Source organism: Phalacrocorax carbo, chromosome 26, assembly GCF_963921805.1.
Source record: "Phalacrocorax carbo chromosome 26, bPhaCar2.1, whole genome shotgun sequence".
NCBI classification, from domain to species: Eukaryota; Metazoa; Chordata; class Aves; order Suliformes; family Phalacrocoracidae; genus Phalacrocorax; species Phalacrocorax carbo.
This window is the reverse complement of record NC_087538.1, coordinates 2,293,002-2,315,461: the sequence shown is the minus strand read 5'-3', so window position 1 is coordinate 2,315,461 and position 22,460 is coordinate 2,293,002. Positions and strand designations below refer to the sequence as shown.

At 47.0% G+C, this 22,460-nt stretch overlaps 1 protein-coding gene across 1 annotated transcript in view; it reads right to left on the bottom strand.

The window, feature by feature from the left end:
• The window catches only part of LOC135317480 (protein ELYS-like), a 56,435-nt gene that overhangs the window by 29,142 nt on the left and 4,833 nt on the right, over positions 1-22,460 (bottom strand). The window contains exons 4-25 of the mRNA XM_064473773.1: positions 21,969-22,176; positions 20,582-20,698; positions 19,537-19,621; positions 17,406-17,556; positions 14,834-14,966; positions 14,565-14,746; positions 13,966-14,090; positions 11,795-11,879; positions 11,618-11,707; positions 11,311-11,455; positions 10,807-10,811; positions 10,446-10,541; positions 9,586-9,679; positions 7,977-8,100; positions 7,791-7,847; positions 6,431-6,577; positions 5,054-5,241; positions 4,738-4,882; positions 4,530-4,643; positions 3,235-3,382; positions 3,028-3,149; positions 1,679-1,867 (exon numbers count right to left, since the gene is read on the bottom strand). Coding sequence (XP_064329843.1) covers positions 1,679-1,867; positions 3,028-3,149; positions 3,235-3,382; positions 4,530-4,643; positions 4,738-4,882; positions 5,054-5,241; positions 6,431-6,577; positions 7,791-7,847; positions 7,977-8,100; positions 9,586-9,679; positions 10,446-10,541; positions 10,807-10,811; positions 11,311-11,455; positions 11,618-11,707; positions 11,795-11,879; positions 13,966-14,090; positions 14,565-14,746; positions 14,834-14,966; positions 17,406-17,556; positions 19,537-19,621; positions 20,582-20,698; positions 21,969-22,176 — 2,750 coding nt within the window. The remainder of the gene's footprint in view (positions 1-1,678; positions 1,868-3,027; positions 3,150-3,234; positions 3,383-4,529; positions 4,644-4,737; positions 4,883-5,053; positions 5,242-6,430; positions 6,578-7,790; positions 7,848-7,976; positions 8,101-9,585; positions 9,680-10,445; positions 10,542-10,806; positions 10,812-11,310; positions 11,456-11,617; positions 11,708-11,794; positions 11,880-13,965; positions 14,091-14,564; positions 14,747-14,833; positions 14,967-17,405; positions 17,557-19,536; positions 19,622-20,581; positions 20,699-21,968; positions 22,177-22,460) is intronic.

The following is a 22,460-nucleotide window of genomic DNA, read 5'->3' as shown; positions in this document are numbered from 1 at the left end:
CTCTCAGCTCTCCCGTAGGAGACAGGTACAATTGAGAACAAGTGCCCGCATTTCAGATGTTACCACCCTCGTTGCTCTCCAGCCTGGCAGGGGGAGGAGGAGCCACAGCCAGGCAAGCTGAAGAAGGAGGGGGATGAGGCAAAGCTGGGCTCACAAACCCTGTGGCAAAACAACCCCACCCCTATCTGCAGCCAGTTTCTGAGGCAAAAGCAAGGCAGAAGACTGCTGCCCTAGAAGCAGTCATGCTGCGGTGACTTTGCCTCATTAGATGTCTGAGCAAGAGGACAAGCCTGAGAGCAATTTTTGTCTGTGCCCCGTACAGCTGTAAGCCAAGCAGCCAGCTTAGCCATGCTCATGGTGATAACTCCCTAAATGAATACTTGCAAGGCTCTGAAATACAAACAAGCATCTTCCTACCTTATAACCGAAGCAGTAGCACACGTGCACCCCTGATTTCCAAGCAGGCAGTGGATGGTCCCAACCGGCAGTAAGGAGAAAAGGCAAGCTTTTATTATCCGTTGTTACTGTGTTTGGAGATCAGGGCGTGCTAAGGCAGCAGGAAAGGCTTAGTCTGGCCAGTCACAAGAGACTTGCTTTTCAGACTTAGCCAAAAGAAAACGGGTACGTCGAGGAAGAAGTTCCCCTCTAGCCCGCGGGGGATTTGCTGCTGCACAGGTTGAATGTGAGCCTGCTTTCCAGCACTTTCTCCTGTGACTGTTTTTTGCAGAAAGAGAGGCAGGAGGGACCAGGCGCTGCATATACTGATGTCCTGGATGGTTGTGTTGTTTGCTGAGTCAGTCTTCCAGATCAGAGGAGCAACAGGTAAAGCCTGAAGGTTTTACAGGCAGCATTGTCTTGGCAGGAACCTTGCGAGCGCCAGCAGACACAACCACTGCGGGCACAAGAGGAGACCTCCGAGAAGTGGGCAGCTTGGGCGTCTGCTCAGCAGGTCTTGGCTGAGCTTGTTCCCTTGGTCTTTAATAGCCTTTGCTATTCAAGTGAGAATAGCAGTGAGAGCGAGTGAGTCAGGAGGAGAAGGTAACACCTGAGAATTTTAACAAGATAATAAACAATGCTTGGGCCAGAGAGGAGGCTATTAGCAATGACTGCCCCATTGACAGGAACCTCCTAAAAGAATACAAATCAGTAGAACTTCAAGGACTGACAGTGGGAACATCCTGCTACAAAGAAGGGTGTGAAGGGAAGGCCCCAACTTAGTCAGCAGTGATCAAAGGGAACTTCTGGCCCCAGAAGGCCCTGAAAAACTGCACATTTGCCCACGCAGAGTCACTGGGGGAAAGGTAATTCCAACAGCGGGAGATAGTGACCCCCGACTCAACTGAGGGATGAAAGGGCTGACCCCCATCCCACTCCTCTTGAGCATGCGCAGTGAATTAAAATCACACTGTACCTTTAAACTTAAGCGGCGGAGATAGAGACCCATGGAAGAAGGGGGTGCCCAGCCAGGTCAATGATTATGTATTAGAGAGGTGCGGTGTGTTAACTTCCATGTGTGAATGTCAGAAAGGAACTATGGCAGGTGTGCACGCTTGGAGGAATCATCCCCTGTTTGTTACATTTACATGAATGTTAATAATGGGAGATAAACTAACTGACTGACCCACAACTGTGTATTACTGACAGCTGCTTCCAGTTGGTTCTTTGACTCAAGGCTTACCTGGCCCACATCACTGTTGGATCCTGCGGAGATGAGCGTGCCGTTCTCGTCCTTCAGGAAGCTGCTATGAGACCAATAGGCTAGATCAGAAGCAAAGCTTTTCCTGTGCCCTGGATTCCTAGGGTCATCTACGCTTGTGCTGTCGGTGTTCACAGAAATCACACACCTCCCTCCTGCATCCTTCTCTCTCTGTCCATTAACATTACAATTGCAGCGTCAAACTACCAGCAATCAGGCTTTCGCTAATAACTCATGGTCTAGTCTGGGTTTAAACCAAGTTCAAGAGCAAGGCACACCACACCGATGGCTGCTGTGGGGTGAGTCTGCTCTTGAACCACGCCGGGTGATGCACGGCCCAGGAGTGAGTGACCTGAACCAACAGGCACATCAGGCACCGTCACCTGCATTTTTCCCTCTGCCTCACGTATGGGTCACCCACACAGCTCAGTGCATTGGAAAACGCTTTTTATTTGAGGAACAGCTGTAATTCAGAAGGAACCGCAGAACATTTCTCTCTGAGCATCTCAAAGGCACTCGTTATCGTGACTGCTTTGGTGAGAACAGCATTCCTGCGATGGAAACCTGCAAGTTTTGCACAGAAGACAAAAGTACCAACAACATAAGAAACAAATGCAAACTTACTACGAGAAATTCTATTATTTCATAGCATTTTCCGACTGGCCTAGGCTAAGAGGTTACAAGCATTGCCTAACAACTCACAAGAGGCTATGGGCTGGCTTCTGCCTGGAGCTTGCTTCTTCCCCACCAGAAGCTATTTATGGTTGGTTACATGGGAAGGGATGAATTGCAGCAAATAAATGGAGTGCGCTGACAACCCTGAGAGTCATCTTCCATGAGAAGGGGTTCTGATGGGGGATTAAACTACTTAGTTATCTGCAGCCTTATTTGCACGCCGGGCATGTCCTTATAGTATGATCTGCCCAAGGTCTTGGTCTTTTCTCATGGCAAAAGGACAGCAGAGAAGGGCAGTAACTGACCTTCATTGCCCTCAAGGCCAAATATACCAGAACTGGGGTTGATTTGGCCACACCACCTGTAGGAAAATCATCTGACAGCTACTGGCCTCTTTCCTGCTCTTTATCGTTCTGCCTATTTTTAAGTAAAAGAGGCAGAAACAAAGCAGAAATGTGTCAGCAAGTGGGAAGAGATCACTATTTGATCACACAATCAAGTCTAGCAAGATGTGTACACCAATAGCTTGATGGTAATCAGGGTTTTAGTTTTAGCCATCTTAAATTCTCTGAACACATTTACCATAATATAAACACATGTATTTTGCATAGCAAACATTATCATAACAGAAAAACTCTCTCTCAACTGGGTTTCTGCTCGTTTCCTACCCATAACTCTCTAACTTTGGCCAACACACGACTGCTGAAAGGTGCCCTTGGATCCACATTTCCTGCATTAGCTGGTTTTGTTACTGTTGAGATTGGCTTTGGTCTTGCAGCTGTAAAGCACGAGGGAAAAACGATCAGCCTTGTGCAATCAAAGCGATGGTTAGTTGTGCGTTATATTCCCCCCCTAAAAATTACCTTCTCTTGGTCCGGACGAAGGCAGATGGTAAGGCTTGGCTCTCTCTACAGCCAGCTGCCTCTGACCTCTAGGAAGGGTCTTGCCGTGCTGGGCTGAGAGAGAATTTCTGGCAACTGCTCTCTGTCTCCAGCGAGGAGCACAGTCGTTCTGATGAACGAGAAGCGTAAAGCAAGAAGTTAAATGTTACAAGAAGTTCATAGCACGGAGCTGTCGGTGCTATTTCGAATTAGGGAATATGTTTCCTCTACAGGTGCAGTAAAATACACCCCCTGCACGGAGCGGCAGCCAGTTCTGCCCATCAGCGCACACCAGCTTCACCCGGAATTTTTAGCCAAGCGGAAGGAAGACTAGAATAATAGCAGAACCTACAACTTTAAGTTAAAACCATGCCGGCACCCTGCAGAACCTCATTCTGACACGCTTGTCAGCACCCACAAGCTTCACATGGCTGACAAAATAGTGCCTTTCCCTTGTTTTTCCTGAAACGCCGCTGCCCCAGGTGACTGAATCTCCAGGGCAGCGGCGGGTTACTTTGGACAAAAGGAAGCGAGGATTAAAATGAGGAAGAGAAAGCTGCCTACACACCCCTTCCCCCGGGATGGAAGCTTTCAAACGCAGGACCTCAACCTTCCAGAACCACCCCACAAGTTTGCTTCCCTGGGAAACTATGGTTCTGGAAAGCAGCAGATGGATCACAGAACCACAACAGAAGTTCCCATAACACAGAATTTGACCTGCCTATTTTGAGACTCAGAAGTTAGGTAAGACTTTCTGTCCAAAAAGTGGTAAAACGAAAGCTGTGGAATTGCAGACCTCACACTATAACTTGAGGAAATAATAAAAAGAACAACCCATGATGCAAATGTTGCCTGTGGGTTGGCACCCAGAGCTGCGTGTGAGATACAGAAGATGACATACAACACACTCTTCCTTCCACAGTGACCCAAACAACTTCCAATCATCCGAACCCTACGTAACGTACGTCCCTGAATATCTGAATGGTAAGAGTGGCTGACAGGAGATACTTATTTAATCCTCAGACACAAACAAACTGTTCGAAGTGGAGTCAACAACAGCCTGGAACACAGAATTTCCAACTGCACGGGGTAGCTTTGGAGTAGTGACACATTCTGTTCAACTTTTAGGTTCAGCTGTAACGTAAGGTGCAGAGGCTTATTGCAAGTATTTCAAAGAAGGGTGTGATAAAGAAAGCAGGATTCTTATTGAGCACTGTTAAATCTAGTTAGTAACCCCTAAGAGAACCTTGCACACTTGGCAGGACTTTTACGCTTACCATGAGATGAACGTTCATCGCCTGGTTCAGCTGTGGGGCTGCCGTACAGTTGGCACGCTGCAGGTGCCGGACTAAAAGAATCTCATGAATCTGTAAAATTTTCTCCAAACACTTCTATGAGAAATAACACATTTGAAAACATATATGATGACCCTGCCTCTTCTCTTGGCAAAGACGGGGTTCAGATTTTCCTCTTGCCCACACTTACTTGTTCAGAGTCTGTGAAAGGCAGCCTCAGGAAGTCTCCCACTAGTCCCATCTCCCGACAGATGTCATACATGTCTTTTAATAGCTCTTCCTCCTTTAACTGAGCGGTGTGCTCCTGCAGCAGAGCCCAAGCCTCCGCCATGCACCTGCAGTTAAGTTTTTGAGATGTAAAGGCGTATTAATAGTATAACTAAAAAGATACCCCACAGTTATTGTGCTCAAAGTTTAAAGGAAATTTAGGGGATTGTGATTTCTAGTGTTTGCTCTCCATCTTTCACAGGATTTCAATGCCAAAATGGTGGCATATATTTCTTTACCTATTGGACAACAGCACAGTGAGGAAAAGCCGCTCTTCACGACTGCTTGAGAACGGTGGCTTCATCACCTGCATGTATCTGAGGGCTCGCCCATGCTCTCCTTGGCACATGAGGGACCGAAGAATTCTCACGTGTTGCCACGACACAGGTTTGATTGTAGCTGGGTGAAAGAGCAGGGCCAGGGAGTTCTGCAGAAGGTGGAGATCAGGTTTACTAAGATCACAGAATCCCAGGTTGGAAGGGACCTCAGCGATCATCTAGCCCAACCTTTCTGGGAAGAGCCCAGCCTAGACAAGATGGCCCAGCACCCTGTCCAGACGACTCTTGACGGTGTCCAACATGGCCGAGTCAACCACATCCCTGGGGAGATTATTCCAACGGTGACTGTCCTCAGTGTGAAAAATTTCCCTCTGGTGCCCAATCGGAATCTCCCCAAGAGCAACCTGTGTCCATCCCCCTTGTCCTCTCTATGGGACTCCGTGTAAAAAGGGAGTCTCCACCTTCTTTGTAGCTACCCCCTAAGCCCTGGTACATGGGGATGAGATCCCCTCTGAGCCTCCTTTTCTCAAGGCTGAACAAATCCAGCTCTCCCAGCCCATCCTCGTATGGCAGCTTCCCTGTCCTCTGATCATCCTGGTGGCCCCTCTCTGGGCCCCTTCCAGCCTGGCCACATCCTCTTTGTATAGAGGGGATCAGACTGGACACACAAGCACACAACAAAACTGTTCAAAAGTTTCTTCAGTAAGGGTGAATGTCCTTGATACCGGACAGGTAAATATAAATTCTTTACTATTTGCAGGAAAAAAAAAATCACTTAACCATACAGAAAAAAACCAGAGTCTTTTAAAAGGAGTGATTCACACTCGGCTAGGGTAACCAAATCCCCATAGGCAAACATCACTTCTTAGAAATACAAGTTATTCTCCCAGACAGGTTGCATTAAAATTGTGACAGGCAAAGGCAACCTTCAGCATCAGGAGGAACATGAATTAGATTGAAGAGTCACTTTTGCGGTCTTCTGTCTCAAGTCTTGCTGCCAGGATGGCAGTTTGAATAGTTAAAGTCCCCAAACCACTGCTTTTGAGAAAGCGCTCGACTGCTCTGCTGAGAACAACCTGAACAGATGGCTTTGGCAAGTCACACGTCAAGCATTAACGCTGACTTCTTCATTGTCTTAATCCATTTCCTCTCAACGTAATTAAAACCAAACTGCAGATCATCACGTATTGCTGAAGGTGCTGCTGAAGCAGCATTACAAAAAAGAAGCTTCCCATGTTTTATCACCTGGTATCAGCTAAGCACCAGGGTTTTTACATCATTTGATAGATCATAGCATTGTATTGCAATGTGTGCCCAACTAAACTGTCACATGCTTACATCATAGTCCTTGTGGTCTAGAAGCCAAAAACCTCGAATAAGCTTAACAAGGCCCGAAGGGATGGCAAAGGCAGCTGCGAAGGAGTCGATGGAAGGTTCTGTTTTGTTCGGAAAGGAATGTATGATGTCTAGCAGCAAGTAAATTGTCTGATATCAAGTATCTAATTAAGGCTAATAGATTTGCAAGACCAACAATTTATCACATGAAATAACATTATTACTATTGTTAATAGAATATTAATAGATAATAAAAGGAAATAAGAATATCATAGTGGTAGGACGCAGAAAATACTCATGTATTAGTCTTGCCATTTCATGCTGTTGCAACCTGAAGATAGTCAGGCCCTAACAACAAAATTGCATTCTGAATAAATAACCAGAAAGACAGACTCTCTGATTTCTCTAAGGCATTCAGAAAGGTTGCCTTTCGATATTTAAACAGTTCCGTTGGAAACACAGGCTCCCTCTTTAGTCACTGGAGCCACCAGCTGGACATTCAAAACACGAGAACGGCCAATGCTTGATTATTAAAGCAAACAAATTCTACAGCTGGTTTCTTCCCTCCTTTCCAGCATATATGAAACAACTGAAATTAGGGTGTCCTTACAGCACAGCTTAGCTCTGCATGATTAAAACTGGATTTAAACCAGTATGTGGATCACTCATCGGCAGTGTCACTCTCTCTTTCTGACAGCTGTTTTGGGGGGTCTGTTCTCATCAGAGAGCTCTGGGGTGCAACAGCTTTAAAGCCCCTGCTCTCTAGGCTCCCCTCTCGGGTCAGGCAACACACAGCCAAAGCAACACAGTGTATTTCGGCAGCTTAAAAGTTCAGTTTCTGCCCAATGACTTTTCCCTTCTCTCTCTCTATTATTCTGTGTGCCCGCACTTGTAACAGCACAAAAGCAAGCCCTCTTAGCTGTGCTGGAAAATGGATGATTTCAGCAACATCAGGTCCTGGTACACCGCTGTCAGAAATCCTTTTGCTCTGAAGCAGCACATTCTAGTGCATCGCTCGAGGAAGCAGCTGTTTGCTACAGCTGTGGGTGCTTCAAAAATGAAAAACAGTTTACATTTTGAGACAATCTAGGGGAGCTTTCTACCTTTAACATTGCTTAGTAAACCTGTTTTCTCACATCAGAAAAGACTTTGCAACAAAACATTTTAAAAATTCCTAAACAATCCACAGTACAAAGAAATCAAACAATGCTTCTGTCTGCGACTTAATTCTTAACTACACGTGTTCATCCGCAGTGCGTTTGAAGCACAAATTAGAAAATGCATCGAACGCGTAGGTGACAGACATTTCAGACCCCTGATGCGCGTATACTGGAGGTGTGACAGAAATAACTCCAAGGGATACGATTGCATGTTTGTGGCTTTCTTCAACGCCTTCTAGCAAATAGAGCTCCAGCAGTGCCTGGAATGAAAAGGTAGAAGCTTTTTAAAACTCCTCTCTTTGAGAAATCATTGGCTTTGGGGGAGGGCTGGGCTGGGGCTGGGGTTTGTGGTGGTGGTGGTGGTTGTTTTCAGGGAACACAACACTCACCTGTAAACTAGGAGGTGGGTATTTCCCAGTTCCTCCTTCCTCTCTCCGCCACATCTCCTCAACTTGGTCTCCCAACTGGGAAACCATCCCATCGATCATCAGGCAGTCAGAGTCCCATTTGCCTCTGGAACAAAACGTAGCGAGGATTTGACAGAGGAAAACACTAATTCCAGCCTCTCGGTGTCACAGATTTCCTCCAGCCAAAACAAACCCAGCTAAAGCTCCCACGACTCCAAGAAAGGAACAAACAGACAAAGGCATGATCGTGACTTGAAATAGACTGGAAAGAAATTTCGAAGTCAGGTGAAAGGTGCTCATTAGATCCTAGTGAATTATTAAAGGAGCTCCAAATAGGAATCCAAAAAGCTCCCTTATTAAGGGGAAAGTTGCAGCGACCTTTTAGTTTTCAGTTTTTCTTTTGTGCCGCATTACTTGTAATACAAGGGCAGTGTGAGCAAAGCTACCCCAAACCTCACGCCCCCAGCGGGAGCGTTCCCACACACAGTGGTGAGACCCCAGCACGGCAATGTCAGGCTTTGGTCTCAGCACCTCGCTTCTGTTACTGAAAAACAGTCACGGTCAGAAAGCTGAGCCCGCAGCTGAATTCTGGTATCCCCTGAAGCAGCACGTTTGCGCCTCTGCACGTGCCATCACAGTGACGGAGGGCTGGCCTGTGAAACACTGCATTCCTCAGAAGCCCATCGCAGGCTCCTGCGGGCTGCGACGCCAGCCTTTCATTTCCCGAGGAGGACGAGCAGAAGCAGCACGCTGGAGGTGGTGCTTCTAAGGAGCCCGTGAGCCTGTACGAGAGTTACCTGAGAAGGACGCGCAGGAAGAGGAGCTTGAAAGCCAGCGCCTGACATAGAGCAGCTTCCACCTGGACTCCTCCTGCTGCACCTTGCTCACGGTGCCACAGCCACGGCTACTTGAGGACTTTCTTTAGGTTACAGAACAGTTGCCAAAGAAAAATCTGTTCTCACCTAACCCAAGGCACATCACCATTATGCTCGTGAGCCAGCCCAGGAAAGGGAGCTCCCGTGAGGAAGGGGCTTTTATCCAGTCGCCAGGAGAGCGCTGGCCGTGCCAGCTGCATGTGACTCTGCCCATCTCCTTCAACGACACCGCGGTGCTTGGGAGTGGGAGATTTGGGCCAATCCCCTTATCGCCATCTATCACTGGTCATTGAGAGAGATTATTTTTGCTTTGTTTTTTGGTTTTTGCTTTGTTTTTTTTTTCCTAAAACACGCTTTCTTCTGTGTCCAGAACAATTGCTCTGCAAAGGCCGTGCCTTGCTGACCTGGCCGTGACGGATCCTGTCCTCACCACACGACCTTTTCCAGTGGTAACAAATGACACAGAATTGCCAATGAATTACGTGCACGTCAAAACAATGATGATACCAACAAAGGGCACTAAGCAGAGGTATATATCAACATTTCAACACGGGAGAGGAACCTCTCTGTTCAGCAGGACACACGCATCACTCCAGTCAAGAGCGTTGCCAGCAAATGCATGAAGCGTAGCAAATACAGCTGCTGATGGAAAAGCCACTTGCTGCCGCTTCTGAATTTGCAGTGGAACTGTTCTAGAGCTTTCCTGCACGTCCTACCTTGATAAACGCTCCAGTTGCTGTCGATGACCAGCGTAGTAGCTCCGAATCAGAGGATAATTGTAGAAAGGTCTAGAGAAACGCATCTCATCACCTACAGGCAATAAATAAGAAGTAAGTTAAAGAAGTCATATCCCATTTTCATCCTACAGTTTTTGACTAAAAAGACAGAAGAACACACAAGCTAAGCATCAAAAGCACAGGCAAGCCTCCGGCTTTGAAAGAAGCCCAGCCTCCTTCTGCCTTTGCTAAAAGAGACCTACGACACAGGACTCAATTCCTCCTTGTCCTAAGTGCCATTTCAAGCTTACAGGTGATGTAGCATCCAGAACATGTAGTGTCAGCTGAAGTTCACTCTAAAAAAAAACCCCAGTTCTCAAAGGGAATGGGTTTTTAAACATGTCACGTGAACATGCGTAAGACAGTTAAGGCTGACAATAGGATTTATAACCCATCCAAATGATGAACTATTTCCAAGGTGTATTTTTTCCTCAAACAATCCGTAAAAAGTTCAAAACACGCACGTCAGGCTTTTACTGTAAAATCAAGCATTCCCGTGTTGGTGCTTTAGGAGTTACTTGTTTACAATCCCAAAGATTTCAAGCTGTGGGCACGAGCAACTCCCTCCCTCAGAGGCTTATTGCTGTTTCTGAGAAACACCCCGGAAAGAAACTGCTTCCATCATTCTACACGACGCAGTTGAAAAAACAGTGAAATCTCAATTTCAGCAGCAGAACTTCAGCATCTGCTGTCACTGAACGGGCACGACTTGGTATCGATGAAGCCTTGACAAAACCATGGGGAAGCACGTGTTCATAGGAAGCACTGACTGCTACAGACGCGTGACAGTTTAGGCTTACCTGAGCCCTCGGGCAGGAGGCGGGACCCACAGAACCAGAGGACCACTCGTGCATACAAAGCTGCGAGGCTGGTCGCCGCCAGCTTATTTGTCAAGTCTGCAAAACATGAAAAGAAGCTTAAGAGGACTGTTGGTGTGCAATTTCTTTTGTTTTTTATAAAGCTCCCCTCATTGCACTAAAGAGAAAGTAGAAAAATAACACGGTAGAAATCTTTGCCTGTGCATTTTTCACTCCGTATCACGTCCTTCTCTGAAGTAAAAGCCCACAATCACAAGCAACCCTTACAAAGAAGAAGATTCACTAAAGGTTTAATAAAAAAAAGTGAAGTTGGAACTACTAAATCCACTCATGGATAAGGCACCTGTTCTTCACGTAGCAGAGACGTTTACTCTAGCAAAGGGATTTTCTCTTTTCTCCTCAATATGCCAGGAACAAGTTCTAATAGAAACAGCTACAGAAACTCAGGCAACTCACTTTACATGTTACTCATTTAGGCTTCCTCTCTGATTTTAGTCATTTCCAATCCAATATTTGCATGCAATCACGCACTGCTAGCTGACAATCAAAGGGAGTATTTGTCACAGTGCCACATCCCGTTGCTGTAATTTCAAGCCGGGTGCTTGCACAGCTCCTTGCTGACCGCAGCCTCCCCACCCACTCGCACCAGCTCCCCAACAAACTCTTGCCCTGAGCTCAACGCGCGGTAAGTGGCAGCCCCAACCCCTCCATTTAAGCCCCTTCTCCCCGCTACATCTGACTTTCTGCCAATCAGCAAAACCAACAGAAGCTCCTCTTTCCACAATTACAGCCCCAGCATCGTTCCAAATCTTCATAAGACATACCAGAGAGTTAGAAATACTGTGACAAACCTTCTCCGGCGAGCTCTTGTGCCTCTGTTAGAAAACAGTTCAAGACTGTGCTAAGGTTGCTCAAAAGCAACTGGCGGTGCTGCAGAGCCTGTAACCTCTGCGGGTCAGTGGAGCTGCAGGAGCCGTCAAACAGCGCAACACCTTTTCAAGAACAGGTATGAAATCATTAGCCTACAGAGCCATTGCAGAGTTTCAAAGTGCACTTCCAGATCTGCGGGCAAGACCATCTACCAGCAGATCACTGAATGAGCTCAACTGGAAAGACTGATTCTAGGTTTGCAGCATGGCTGCACTAGTACTCACATATGTCATCAAATTCGTGTTGTGTATAGATCACTCTGCTCCATGTCCAGTCAAGGGCAAACTGTAAATTAGCAGCAGAACTTGGCTGCTCTTTAAAAAGAGAGAACAAAAAAGAAATGAATCAAGAATTCCAAACGAAGAAACCATGCAACATAAAAAAAACATAACAAGTCTTACCTTTAGATGTCCAAAGCTTAATGCAGCCAGTCAGAAGCCCTACAGAACCTGTCTGGGCAGCAGCTGACAAGACCGCGTCTAACTGCTCCTCCTAAAAGTAACAGGCGAAATCAAAGGAGAATCCCACCTGCTGTCAACATCCCAACCACCAACAGTAAGTGCTTGTTTCTAACCCTACACTCACTCAGGCATCACAGGCTGGGCTGCTTGTTGCTGTGAGGAGCACATGGAATTTTTCCCCTGACACATCAACTTCCCAAAGGCTAATTCTAATCTTTATTTGCATGCCTCTGCATTATCCTCTCAATTTACTGCGTTCCAATTAACTATTCCCAGCAACGTGCCCTGCTTATACCCATGGCACATGGGGTGCAGAGAAGTTTGCCATCAGGAATGCGCGAAGGGGACAGAACAAACAGAACTCTGCAACGTTTGCATGGAAGCAGCGAAGCCAAGATCAAGCAGCTTTCCAGGCTATGAAGACATGAAGCAGTTACGACACCCCAAACATTAAGTTGTCATTTCCCAAAATGACAGAAAAGAAGTGAAACATTGATGTTCTAATAGGTTTCAGTTTTAGGCGCTTCAAACACTGTGTTCTAATGCCGTGGCGATCCTTCAGAAGGGCAAAGCACAGGCAGGCACAGACGTGCACTGTTAAGGAGTAGCTTAGTGCAGCTGGTGTTCTGGTACTTCTTCCAGGTGAAATGAACATAGAAACATAGAATCATAGAATCCTTAAGGTTGGAAAAGCCCTCTAGGATCAATGAGTGCAACTGTCAACCCAACACTACCATGTCTCCTAAATCAGGCCTCAAATGCCACGTCTACATGTCTTTTCAATACCTCCAGGGATGGTGAGTCCCCCACCTCTCTGGGCAGCCTCTTCCAAGGCCTGACCACTCTTGCAGTGAAGGCATTTTCCCTAATATCCAACCTAAACCTCCCCTGATGCAGCTTGAAGCCGTTTCCTCTCGTTCTATCGCTAGTGACCTGGGAGAAGAGACCAACCCCCACCTCACAACAGCCTCCTGTCAGGCAGCTGCAGGGAGCGATAAGGTCTCCCCTCAGCCTCCTCTCCTCCAGGCCAAACAACCCCAGGTCCCTCAACCTCTCCTCATGAGACCTGTTCTCCAGACCCTTCCCCAGCTTTGTTGCCCTTCTTTGGACACGCACCGGCAACTCTATGTCCTTCTTGTCCCGAGGGGCCCAAGACTGAGCCCTCATCAAATTGTCCTTTTTAGGGCTTTTGCTTTTTGTTTGCTTCTTTCTTTGGCTTTTTAAGCACATTCACAAGTATCTTTCCCTTCTAAATAAAATCATCACATTCAAAGCCATTTCTACACGTTCAAATACACACATCAGATTTCCATCTTTTTCTGAAAACCAGTCTCAGACAAGGAAACACACCGAGTACGACTTACGGTGGCAAACAAAACCCCAAACCAAGCTTCTTGCCCCTAATTCTGAGATTTGTCTTACTCACATTCACAAGCAATTCCTGCTCAAATCCCTAACAAGCCTCTGAATGATCTAGTCTCAATTCAGCAAAGGGTATGACAAATTTCTGCATTTCCCAATTATTCCCAACGTGGAGCTGACATCAGATCACCCAATCTGAATGGAAGAGCCTACATCAGGCTTGCAAAAGAAACAGCCTATGGGCCAGGCCAACCTGCCAAGACGTTCATGTTAGCTACCACACTGTGCACAAGTGCGCTTTGCCCCAACGCACCCCCACAGATCTGGTGAGGAATCCAGTAGAGAGGAAGATGAGGGCAGGGAAAGACTGCTCTCCCCTTCCTACCAAGTGCTCCTCTGCCTGAAGGTTGTTCTGAGGGAACGATGCTTCCTTTTCTCCATTCTGTCCTCTTTTCCCAGCTCATCAGGGATCAAAACCCAAACTCAGGACCACGCAGGCAGTTGCACTCATTGATGAGAGAGAAGGAACAGCTTTCCCCGACTTTCTCTTCCTGCTCCTAGAGCAGCGCTCTCTTCCTTTCTAGACATTCAGTCCCTGATTGTGCTTCAACGGGAGGCAACGGTGGGTTTACACTCCCAAGAGGGGACCTCAAACATTACATTTGATAAAACTGGTAGGGTACAATTGCAGTTACGCGTGTGGATGGGCAGGAGGAGCATTACATGGTCCCTGACACTGAAAGCAGCACCATGGAAAGCTTAGGAAAGCTCCATCTCTTGACATTCTCCATAAAGACACAGTAAAAGCTCACCTCCTTCTGGAAGCCGCTGCACGTCACATGAACAACTCCAGAGCTCAGCAGGCACGTGCCATCTGCAGAGACAACGAACGTTGGACAACATTCCATACTCTCACCGTGATGGTAGCACCAGTTTACATTTTTGTCACAGCAACCTCTGGAAAGGTACAACTGAGTACCCGTTTTCCTCATGACATCACTTACAGCCTTTTTTAGAAAAATAATGGCTGAGTGTAGAAATTTTACCTCCGGGGCTATCGAGGTGCTGCGCTTTGAGCTTCAGCCCAGAGTCATTTCATTTGATCTCCAGCACCACCTCACGGGCTGCGTTACAGAAGCACCCAACCCCCAGACCCAGCCGCCTGTCAGGCAGGTGTCACAACAGCACACACTTGGTCAGTACAACGTCATCACAGTTGGGTGGGTGGGGGGTTGGGGTGTTTCGGTTTGGTTGGGTTTTTGCGTGACAAACAGTGACCAGGAGAACCAATAAATGGCATTTGAGCTCGGTTTAAGCTTATCACTACTCAAAGCCGTGTAATACCTACCAAAATTATAGGTGCTTGGATGAAAACACAGCTCAGGTTGTGGGTAAGAAGGAGGAACTCTCCAGCTTAGGCTGCGCTCCTGCACCACAACATCCAGAAGGAGGTTTGGAGCAGTCGTGCTTGTCACAGCGTCCAGTGACCACAGTGCAAAATAGGGGCAGTCCTGAAGGGATTCTTCTGGCCTGAAAGAAAACAAGCGCAGAAGCTAAACGCCGACTTTCCAGTGAATTATGGGGAGGGATACTGAAACCAGCTTCATAAAAACCTACCTTAGTGAGCCTGGCTTTTGAGCCTCATACCAGCAGTCAAAGTCAAATACACCCAAATAAGTAGATGGTTTTCCCTGGCCACGTGTGTTCACTTGCCAGCTGAAGACGGAGACACTGGTGTCAGGAGATATGACTGTAAAAGACAAGACATTGTTTCTTATTGGGAGAAAATACAATCTATCTGACATTTTCAAAACATCCCTTTCTAGTTTGGCTTCATTCTGTTACGTCACTCATGAAACACAACACTTGACTAAGAAGAATTTTAAAAATGTACACCATAGCATCACCTCTGTGATAGGTTTCAGTCATGCTGCCCCCCTTTGCGAGTTCAACCTGTATCCGTCCTAAGACAAACCCAATACACAATTGTCAGGTAATCAAGTCTCCCATACAGTAAGAGTGCATCAAGATGGTTAGAAAAAAACAAAAACCAAAAAACAACCCACCACCCTAGGAAAACATACATTGCTGCTTTTAGAAAGCATACAAATTCTTGTCGTATACACTTGATCACTCAGCTGGCATTATTAATTTCCAGATTCGACTCGATTACGAGTGTTACGAATAGCTCCTTTCCAGCACAGTCAGAATGAAAGAACACAATTATCACACAAAACAAACACCAAAACCCAACCCCAACAAACAGGAGGTTGGAACAAAGAGTTTAACATCAAACATTGACAATGTTACACTCGGGTTCTCTCAAGAAGTGGCATGGTCTGTCGTCTCTGGGGAGAAGGCATTCTCCAGATGTGAGCAAAGTGGGGGGTGCATCCTTTACCCTGACAGAGCAGGGAACCAGGAGACAGGTCGTTTGGCAAAATGGGTCTCTGTTCTCTGCTGAGTTCATCAGGGCTGCTCAGGGAGCCTCCCACGCTTTACTGTGTGTCATCGTGAACTTCTGTGCCCTTTCACTTGTGTGAGCCGCTGAAACTGCCTTTGAAGATGTCAATTAGTTTCATAAATCAGAAGCCAGCTTCCTTTCTAACCTCAACCCACATCCAACAGAAGCTCATGTGGGCCTACAACTTGAATAGTTTCTGGATAAAAGCTAATGAGGAGCCATCAGAAAAATGACAAGCATTTTTCCATGCCTCAGACTTCATGAAAAGGGGACCGAAAGGGCCTTTTTTGTTGGTTTTGGTTTGGGTTTTTTGGTGGGTGCGCCTGTTGGTTGTTTTTGACAAGGTTTTAGAAGGCCCTCTCCTCAGAATCATGCCACAGGTGGAGAAAATCCAAAGGGGTTTTCATTAGATTTTGACACGCTGTTGTTAGAGGATGGCACCCCAAAAGAGGTGGAAGCTGCCTCTTCAGGACTAAGACAAAGCTAATAAACACAAATAGCCTAGAAAGTCACGCCAGTGTCGTCTTTGTAACAGCAGACATAAGTTAAGGCCAGTAAGAAGAGAGGGAAGGGCATTCACACACCCAAACAAAAGGCTGTGAAAGTTATCACTGCAGCCGGCTCAGAGATGTGCTCAGAGCATCACTGGATGTGCAAACCCAGAGATGCACATCTCATTATTGCAAGGTAATGAAAGACACCAGAGGAGTTTTAACTGTCGATCTGGACAAGGGAAGCCAGAAGCTATTGCTTTAAGAGCTTGTAGGTGTAGGAACCTATTAGACACAGAGAGGGCAAAGTGCACAGGCAGATCATAGACTCGTAGAATCATTTAGGTTGGAAAAGGCCCCTAAGATCATCGAGCCCAACTGTAAACCTCATACTGCCAAGCCCACCACTAAACCCTGTCCCACAGCGCCACGTCTGCACGTCTTTTAACTCCCTCCAGGGATGGTGACGCCACCACTTCCCTGGGCAGCCTGTTCCAATGCTTCGCAACCCTTTCTGTGAAGAAATTTTCCCTAAGATCCCAACTAAACCTTGTGCTCTAGACCCTTCACCAGCTTCGCTGCCCTTCTTTGGACACACTCAGCACCTCAGTATCTTTCTCGTAGTGAGGGGCCCAAAACTGAACACAGGATTCGAGGTGCAGCCTCACCACCGCCCAGTAGGGGGGGACGATCACTGCCCTACTCCTGCTGGCCACACTCTCTCTCATACAAGCCAGGATGCTGGTGGCCTTCCTGGCCACGCGGGCACACTGCCGGCTCATCCAGGCGGTTGGGGAAGGTATTAAACAGATCTGGCCCCAGGACCGAGCCCTGGGGAACAGCACTCGTGACCGGCCGCCAGCTGGATGCAGGTGCAGGCATAGGTTGGAAGAGGGGAAAAAAGAAAGTTGAGGGAACATTCCTAAGCAATGGAGGGGATGATCCTACTGTTCAAAGACGAGAGCTGGAGGAATAAAATGACTGACAGGTGTTATAGAGGTGACCCCACCATACATCGCTACAGCATGTCAGCAAGCATTGAAGGGAAAAATAGGGTTTATTTTAACAAGTCCCACAGAACCTAAGCACCCAGTTTTTCCTTTGAAATAAGCCCAAGAAGTTAGTCTATACAGATACTGAAGACTTTCAGGCTGTGGGTATGGAACAGCATTCACTGCTTGGATGCCAAAGCCATTTAGTTTAGAACAACCAAACACGGGCATCAGGAACAAACCTTCATCAACGCTGCCTTCTCTGTCAATGCAGTTGGGAAAGATTTCTACAGCCTGACAGCTGAGTAGTTTGGCCTTGCTGCCCTGCCCTCTCAAGGGAAAGGCTCCACCCGTCAGATCCAAACTGTACTTTTCAACACAGGATGCCAAACCCTGCGGAAAAAATCACAGGCGAGAGAAAGGTCATTCTGAGAGAAAAGCAGACATTACACCTCAGTAGGAAAGAATGTCTATGTCTAATAGAACCTGCATATTGTACTGTATCTCTCCCAGGCGCTTAATCTGATGGCAAAGAGAAACTACAGCTGACAAGCAAGAGAACTGAGTGTCAAACCGTAACGGGTAAGTTTGGTCGTAAAAGCTTTGCACATTTTCAGAACTGAGCATTTCCCTCGCATTACTGGTTCTAAATGTGTTTTGCAGAATTCCTTGCACCATCCCGGTTTCTTCACAAACCTACGTATTTATCTAGAAAGAGAGATCTGAAATAATGCCATACATAGGCATGCAAAGCGCTTTGCTCCATGACTTGATCACAGAACTGATGAAGTTAGAGGAGTCACGGCCTTCCAGCAGCCAAAGCTCTCTTGCGAGGCATTATCTATAGGCACACACCACTAGAGTGAAAGCCCATCCCTCGGGAGTAGCCATGAGAACGTCTTACTGAGTCACACTCTTCTCTCAAACCACGTCAGCTCCTGCCAGCTCCTCCTCTCACCTCCTCAGGGACTAAAGGGTGAAATATGCCTCCCTGCCTTCACCAAGTGCAGCCAACAGCAAAACAACCCGGCGGACATGGCATGCACGTGGGCAAGGCGTTTAGGGGCACGAATTCCTACAGAGTCAGCCAACTACTTTGAGACCTACAGAAACTCCAGCAGGATTGTGTGGAACCTCTGAGACCACCATTTGCTAAGCAAGCATTGACTGAAATACTGTCTTTCCAAATACAGCACTTGGTCAAATGCTCTACCCTACAACACATGGGTGTGTGGATTGTGGACAAAGAGCAGCTCTACAATTAAAAACCAACCAAACAAAACCAAAAGCTAAGCAGCTAAAAATCTCCAAAAACCTACCAGAGAATAAAAAAATTGCTTGTACCTCATTCTACCCAAGTTTCCTAAAGTTTCACAGCTCTAGAAGGAACTGGCATGAGACAATCCATTCTCGTATGACCTGATATGTTACATTTAACTCACCTACTCTGAGAACAGGCAAGCTTTCTCTTAACCATTCTAGGAAATACTACTAATAAATATCAAGGCTGTAGAGCACAGATCCTCTCCTACCACACCTCAACAGGAAAGACATGCTCTGAATTAAGATTACTTTCCCATCAAAAAGATTTTGCAAGGGTTTCAGGCGTAACACTGAATAAAACTATACGTTCTAAAAACGCGTCTTCTATCTGTTAGATAACAGAGAGGTAAGGCTAGTTCACCTCTATTTTAAACACAACCTCTTTGGAGCCACTTCTCAAAATTTACATATACTTTTTTGACCAAATCAGACCACTCTTTACTGTATTTGCGTATTTTGCTGGCTTCAAGAGCAGAGTTCGTAGGTAACGCAGCCAAAAAGTAGAAAGAGTTCTCTTTAGAGCTACGAAGTTTCAGGACCAGCACCGAAGAGACCCTGCAGGTGAGCGTCCTGTGAAGTCCTGCTGACAGAGCTCAAAGGGAAAACAAGAATTTAAACCTGAAGACCGGAACAGAATAAAGCTGTACGCCCGTGTTTTAAGGAAGGGAGACAGACAGAACCTTATTCAACTCTGCAGTTTGGTTAAACAGAGCTACTCAAAGCCCTGTCTTCTCTTCCTACAGGCCATTCACTTGGTGTTTAAATGAAGAATCATTTTCTTTGTAAAAGCTGCTGCCTCTTCAGGAACTGAATTTATACGGGCTCTTTGCAGACGGCCCTGGCTGGAACACACGACACGGCGGTATGAAATTGTACGACTTCTTTTCAAAAAGTATGGACAAAGGCCGTGCCCGGGAAGACTCAGCAAAAGATTCTTTCTTTTTAAGTCATCTCTGAATTGTCACGGTCAATATTCCCCCTGCCAACTTCACTGATACTCCCTTAGGGAAAAGGACTCTTTCCATCCTTTCACGGACGTGCACGTCTTACCTCGTACATGGCTTGTCCTGAAGCCGAGCGCCTCCTGTCTGCGAACGCTAACTGCAACAGATGTAAACTCACGGCATCGCCTTCACTGGAAAAGGTACAAATGATGACATTTGGTTACAAAGCTGCTTTATAGTCCTCGTTACCCTTTCCTTAGGTCTAGGCTGAGGTTTCCTGAATAGCACTGTCTCACTGAAAAGAAAAACAGCCCTTCCCAAAACCCAAGAATTGGTCACATTTAGCCACTAAACCACAAAGGAGGAAATTTGGACACTAACAGCTTCTGGGGCAAAGGCTACCCATACAATCTGGAAGCTTCAAGATGTTCTATGGACTAAAAATGGTTGGGAACAGTTCTTGGCATTGAAGAGCTCGCAATCAAAACTGCTTTACAGTCAAACTGAAAAAGATTGCCACTCCATGAGCAGCCGAGCTGAGTAAATAGCTTGCTGATGCCGAGAGGGGCAGATCTTTCTCCCCTTCCCTTCCCACCAAAGCTCCAGTCCCTCCCCTGCACACACGGCACCTTCCACACCCTCCTTTCAGTCATTAGCCCAGCAGGAAACCACCGACTTGGCTGCTGAGCACCTTCCCTGCCAGCCGAGCTGAGCTGGCTCACCAAGGCTCAGGCTGGCACCAGGGAACCGGCCATGCTGTCACCTCCTCCTTTAGGGGCAGCAGGCTGGTGGATCCGCACCTTTAGTGCTCTGGAGCTGCAGCCTCCACTGCGCTCCATGGTATTTTCATACCACGGTGTGAATATCAGGCAAATCATGAAGCAGTCATCAGGAAACAAAGGAAGCCATTGAAGAATGCCAGCACAGAAATAGAGCCACTGTCGCTTTGCTGCCTTTCAGCAGGGAGGAACTAGTAGGTCCCTCTCCATCCCTGTTACATCCTGTACAAATCGCACCGTCAGCCCCTTCCATACCGGAGAGAATCTCCTGCACGGCTAATTCAACAAAACAAATACACGTGGGTCAACTCTAGGTGAACAAATACTCAAAAAAAAAAAAAAATCAGTGGCCGATAGTAAGCTTTTATTCACCTTTCTTGCGTCGACTGAACAGCCCACAAGTAGCAACAGTTGCGAGGATCGTGCTCAGGCTCTTGAAAAGTAACGGCGCAGACAGGAATCCTTCCTCCTTCAAGCTGACAGTGGTGCCTGCAGGGTTAACAAAAACAGAAAGCAGGTGAGCCTGGTGGCCCTGCCTGTTTGTAGAAGGGGAGAAGCATCTTCTGAGCAAAGAGCCCCTGACGTGCTTCTCCTCAAGGCACAGAAGGTCACACTCCCGTCTCAAACAAGGGAGTCACGGGAGCGACTGCTTTTGATGCAACAGCCACGAGGTGAGGAAATTACTGTCCAGCACGGGCAATAACCTGGCTTTATCTCCTCCTCTGCCTGCGGAGCAGGAACATGAAAGATTCCTTCAGCTGCCAGGCAAAAGATTCTTCCTACTCTTGTCGCCTGCTTCAATATTGAACTGAAAATGCAGCCTCTCTTCTGCACAAGCTGAAAACAGCGCCAAACACCAGTAGTGTCTTGTTTCTTTACTTGGACTATCTAAAGCCTTTCTCCTCCAGACTTCTGAACCTTCCTTGCACCTTCACAATCTATTCTTGCCACCTCACTATTCCTCCACTCTCTATTCATGCCGCCAATAGTTCCCGGTGAGTCACTGCAGATTTGCTTAAGTGAATCCCGATCTGAATTGGGTCAGATATTCCAGGGGGGATTGCTCTTTGGCAGAGCTGAAATCATCTCCCTCATTTCTCTGTTGCTTATCCCTTGACATGACCCTTATTCCCCCTCCAAGTGTTCCAAGCAGACCTTCATTCCCATGCATCGCTGCCTTGGCATGGGTCAGTCCCCTCTTTTGGTCGAGGCTGAAATGTGGGAGAGAATGTCTTTTCAGCCACAGATCAGCTCTTGATCCTTCATGTCTCACTCCTTTCAACCGGGACGCTTTAAAGAATATGATCACCACAATCCCATCATTAACATACTTCAGCCTTTCAATGGGTGCCCTCATTGCAGGAGCTGCTTCTGAGAAATAATGTCTACAATCTCTTTCATTGAAACACACACAACTCCTGCTGTCACTGAATACTGCTGGTGGAACAAACTGCCTTATGGAAAGCAGCTCTCTCACACCCTAACTGCTTGACAGAACCCAGAGAAGGGAGCTTTCCGCAGTTCCTCAGCCCACGGGCACAATAAGGGGAACAATCCCAGCCCGCTGGGCAGAAGGCGGCCCACTGAATCCAGGTATGGCTCAATGGTTACTTCAGAAGGGGATTCCTAAACAGGCCAAGATTACACTCCACATTTCCCTCCCTGAAAAAGGGCTCTTTAAATTAACAGACTTCCTCCTCAAGCAGAGCCTTGAGAGCCCTGCACCTCCAGGCGTGACCAAGTGCAAAGGCCGACTTACTCCCACTGCAGAGTTTTCATATTCCACAGTGACAGGGAGCCGTCGGAAAAACCCACGGCGAGCTGGTTGCTTCTGCTGATGTAGCACAGGGTCGATATTGCTGTTCCTGAAGGACACTGTAACTGAAGGCAGAGATGTCTCCCTGCTCTGGTCACGGTTGCTCTTCCTTGTGAAACGCCAGCAGCAACTCTAGTGACAACTGTTAGACCTGCACGCACAAAACCACACAATAAAGGAATGTGTTATGCCATTCAGGTTGCATTTGAAACACTGACGTGACAACATGTAAGATTTAATTCTACCGTCCCCGGCAAAATACCCATTGATGCAATACTTTGTCTGCTCTTCCCATTTTGTACGCATTCAGAGCACATAGGAACTCTCTGACTGGACAGGTATCCTCGCTCCTATTTCAAAACCAGGTGAAAGCGTAACCTCCATAGACAAATTCTTCCTGGGCTCTGCACATCAGCAGTTTGGGCCTCGTGGTGA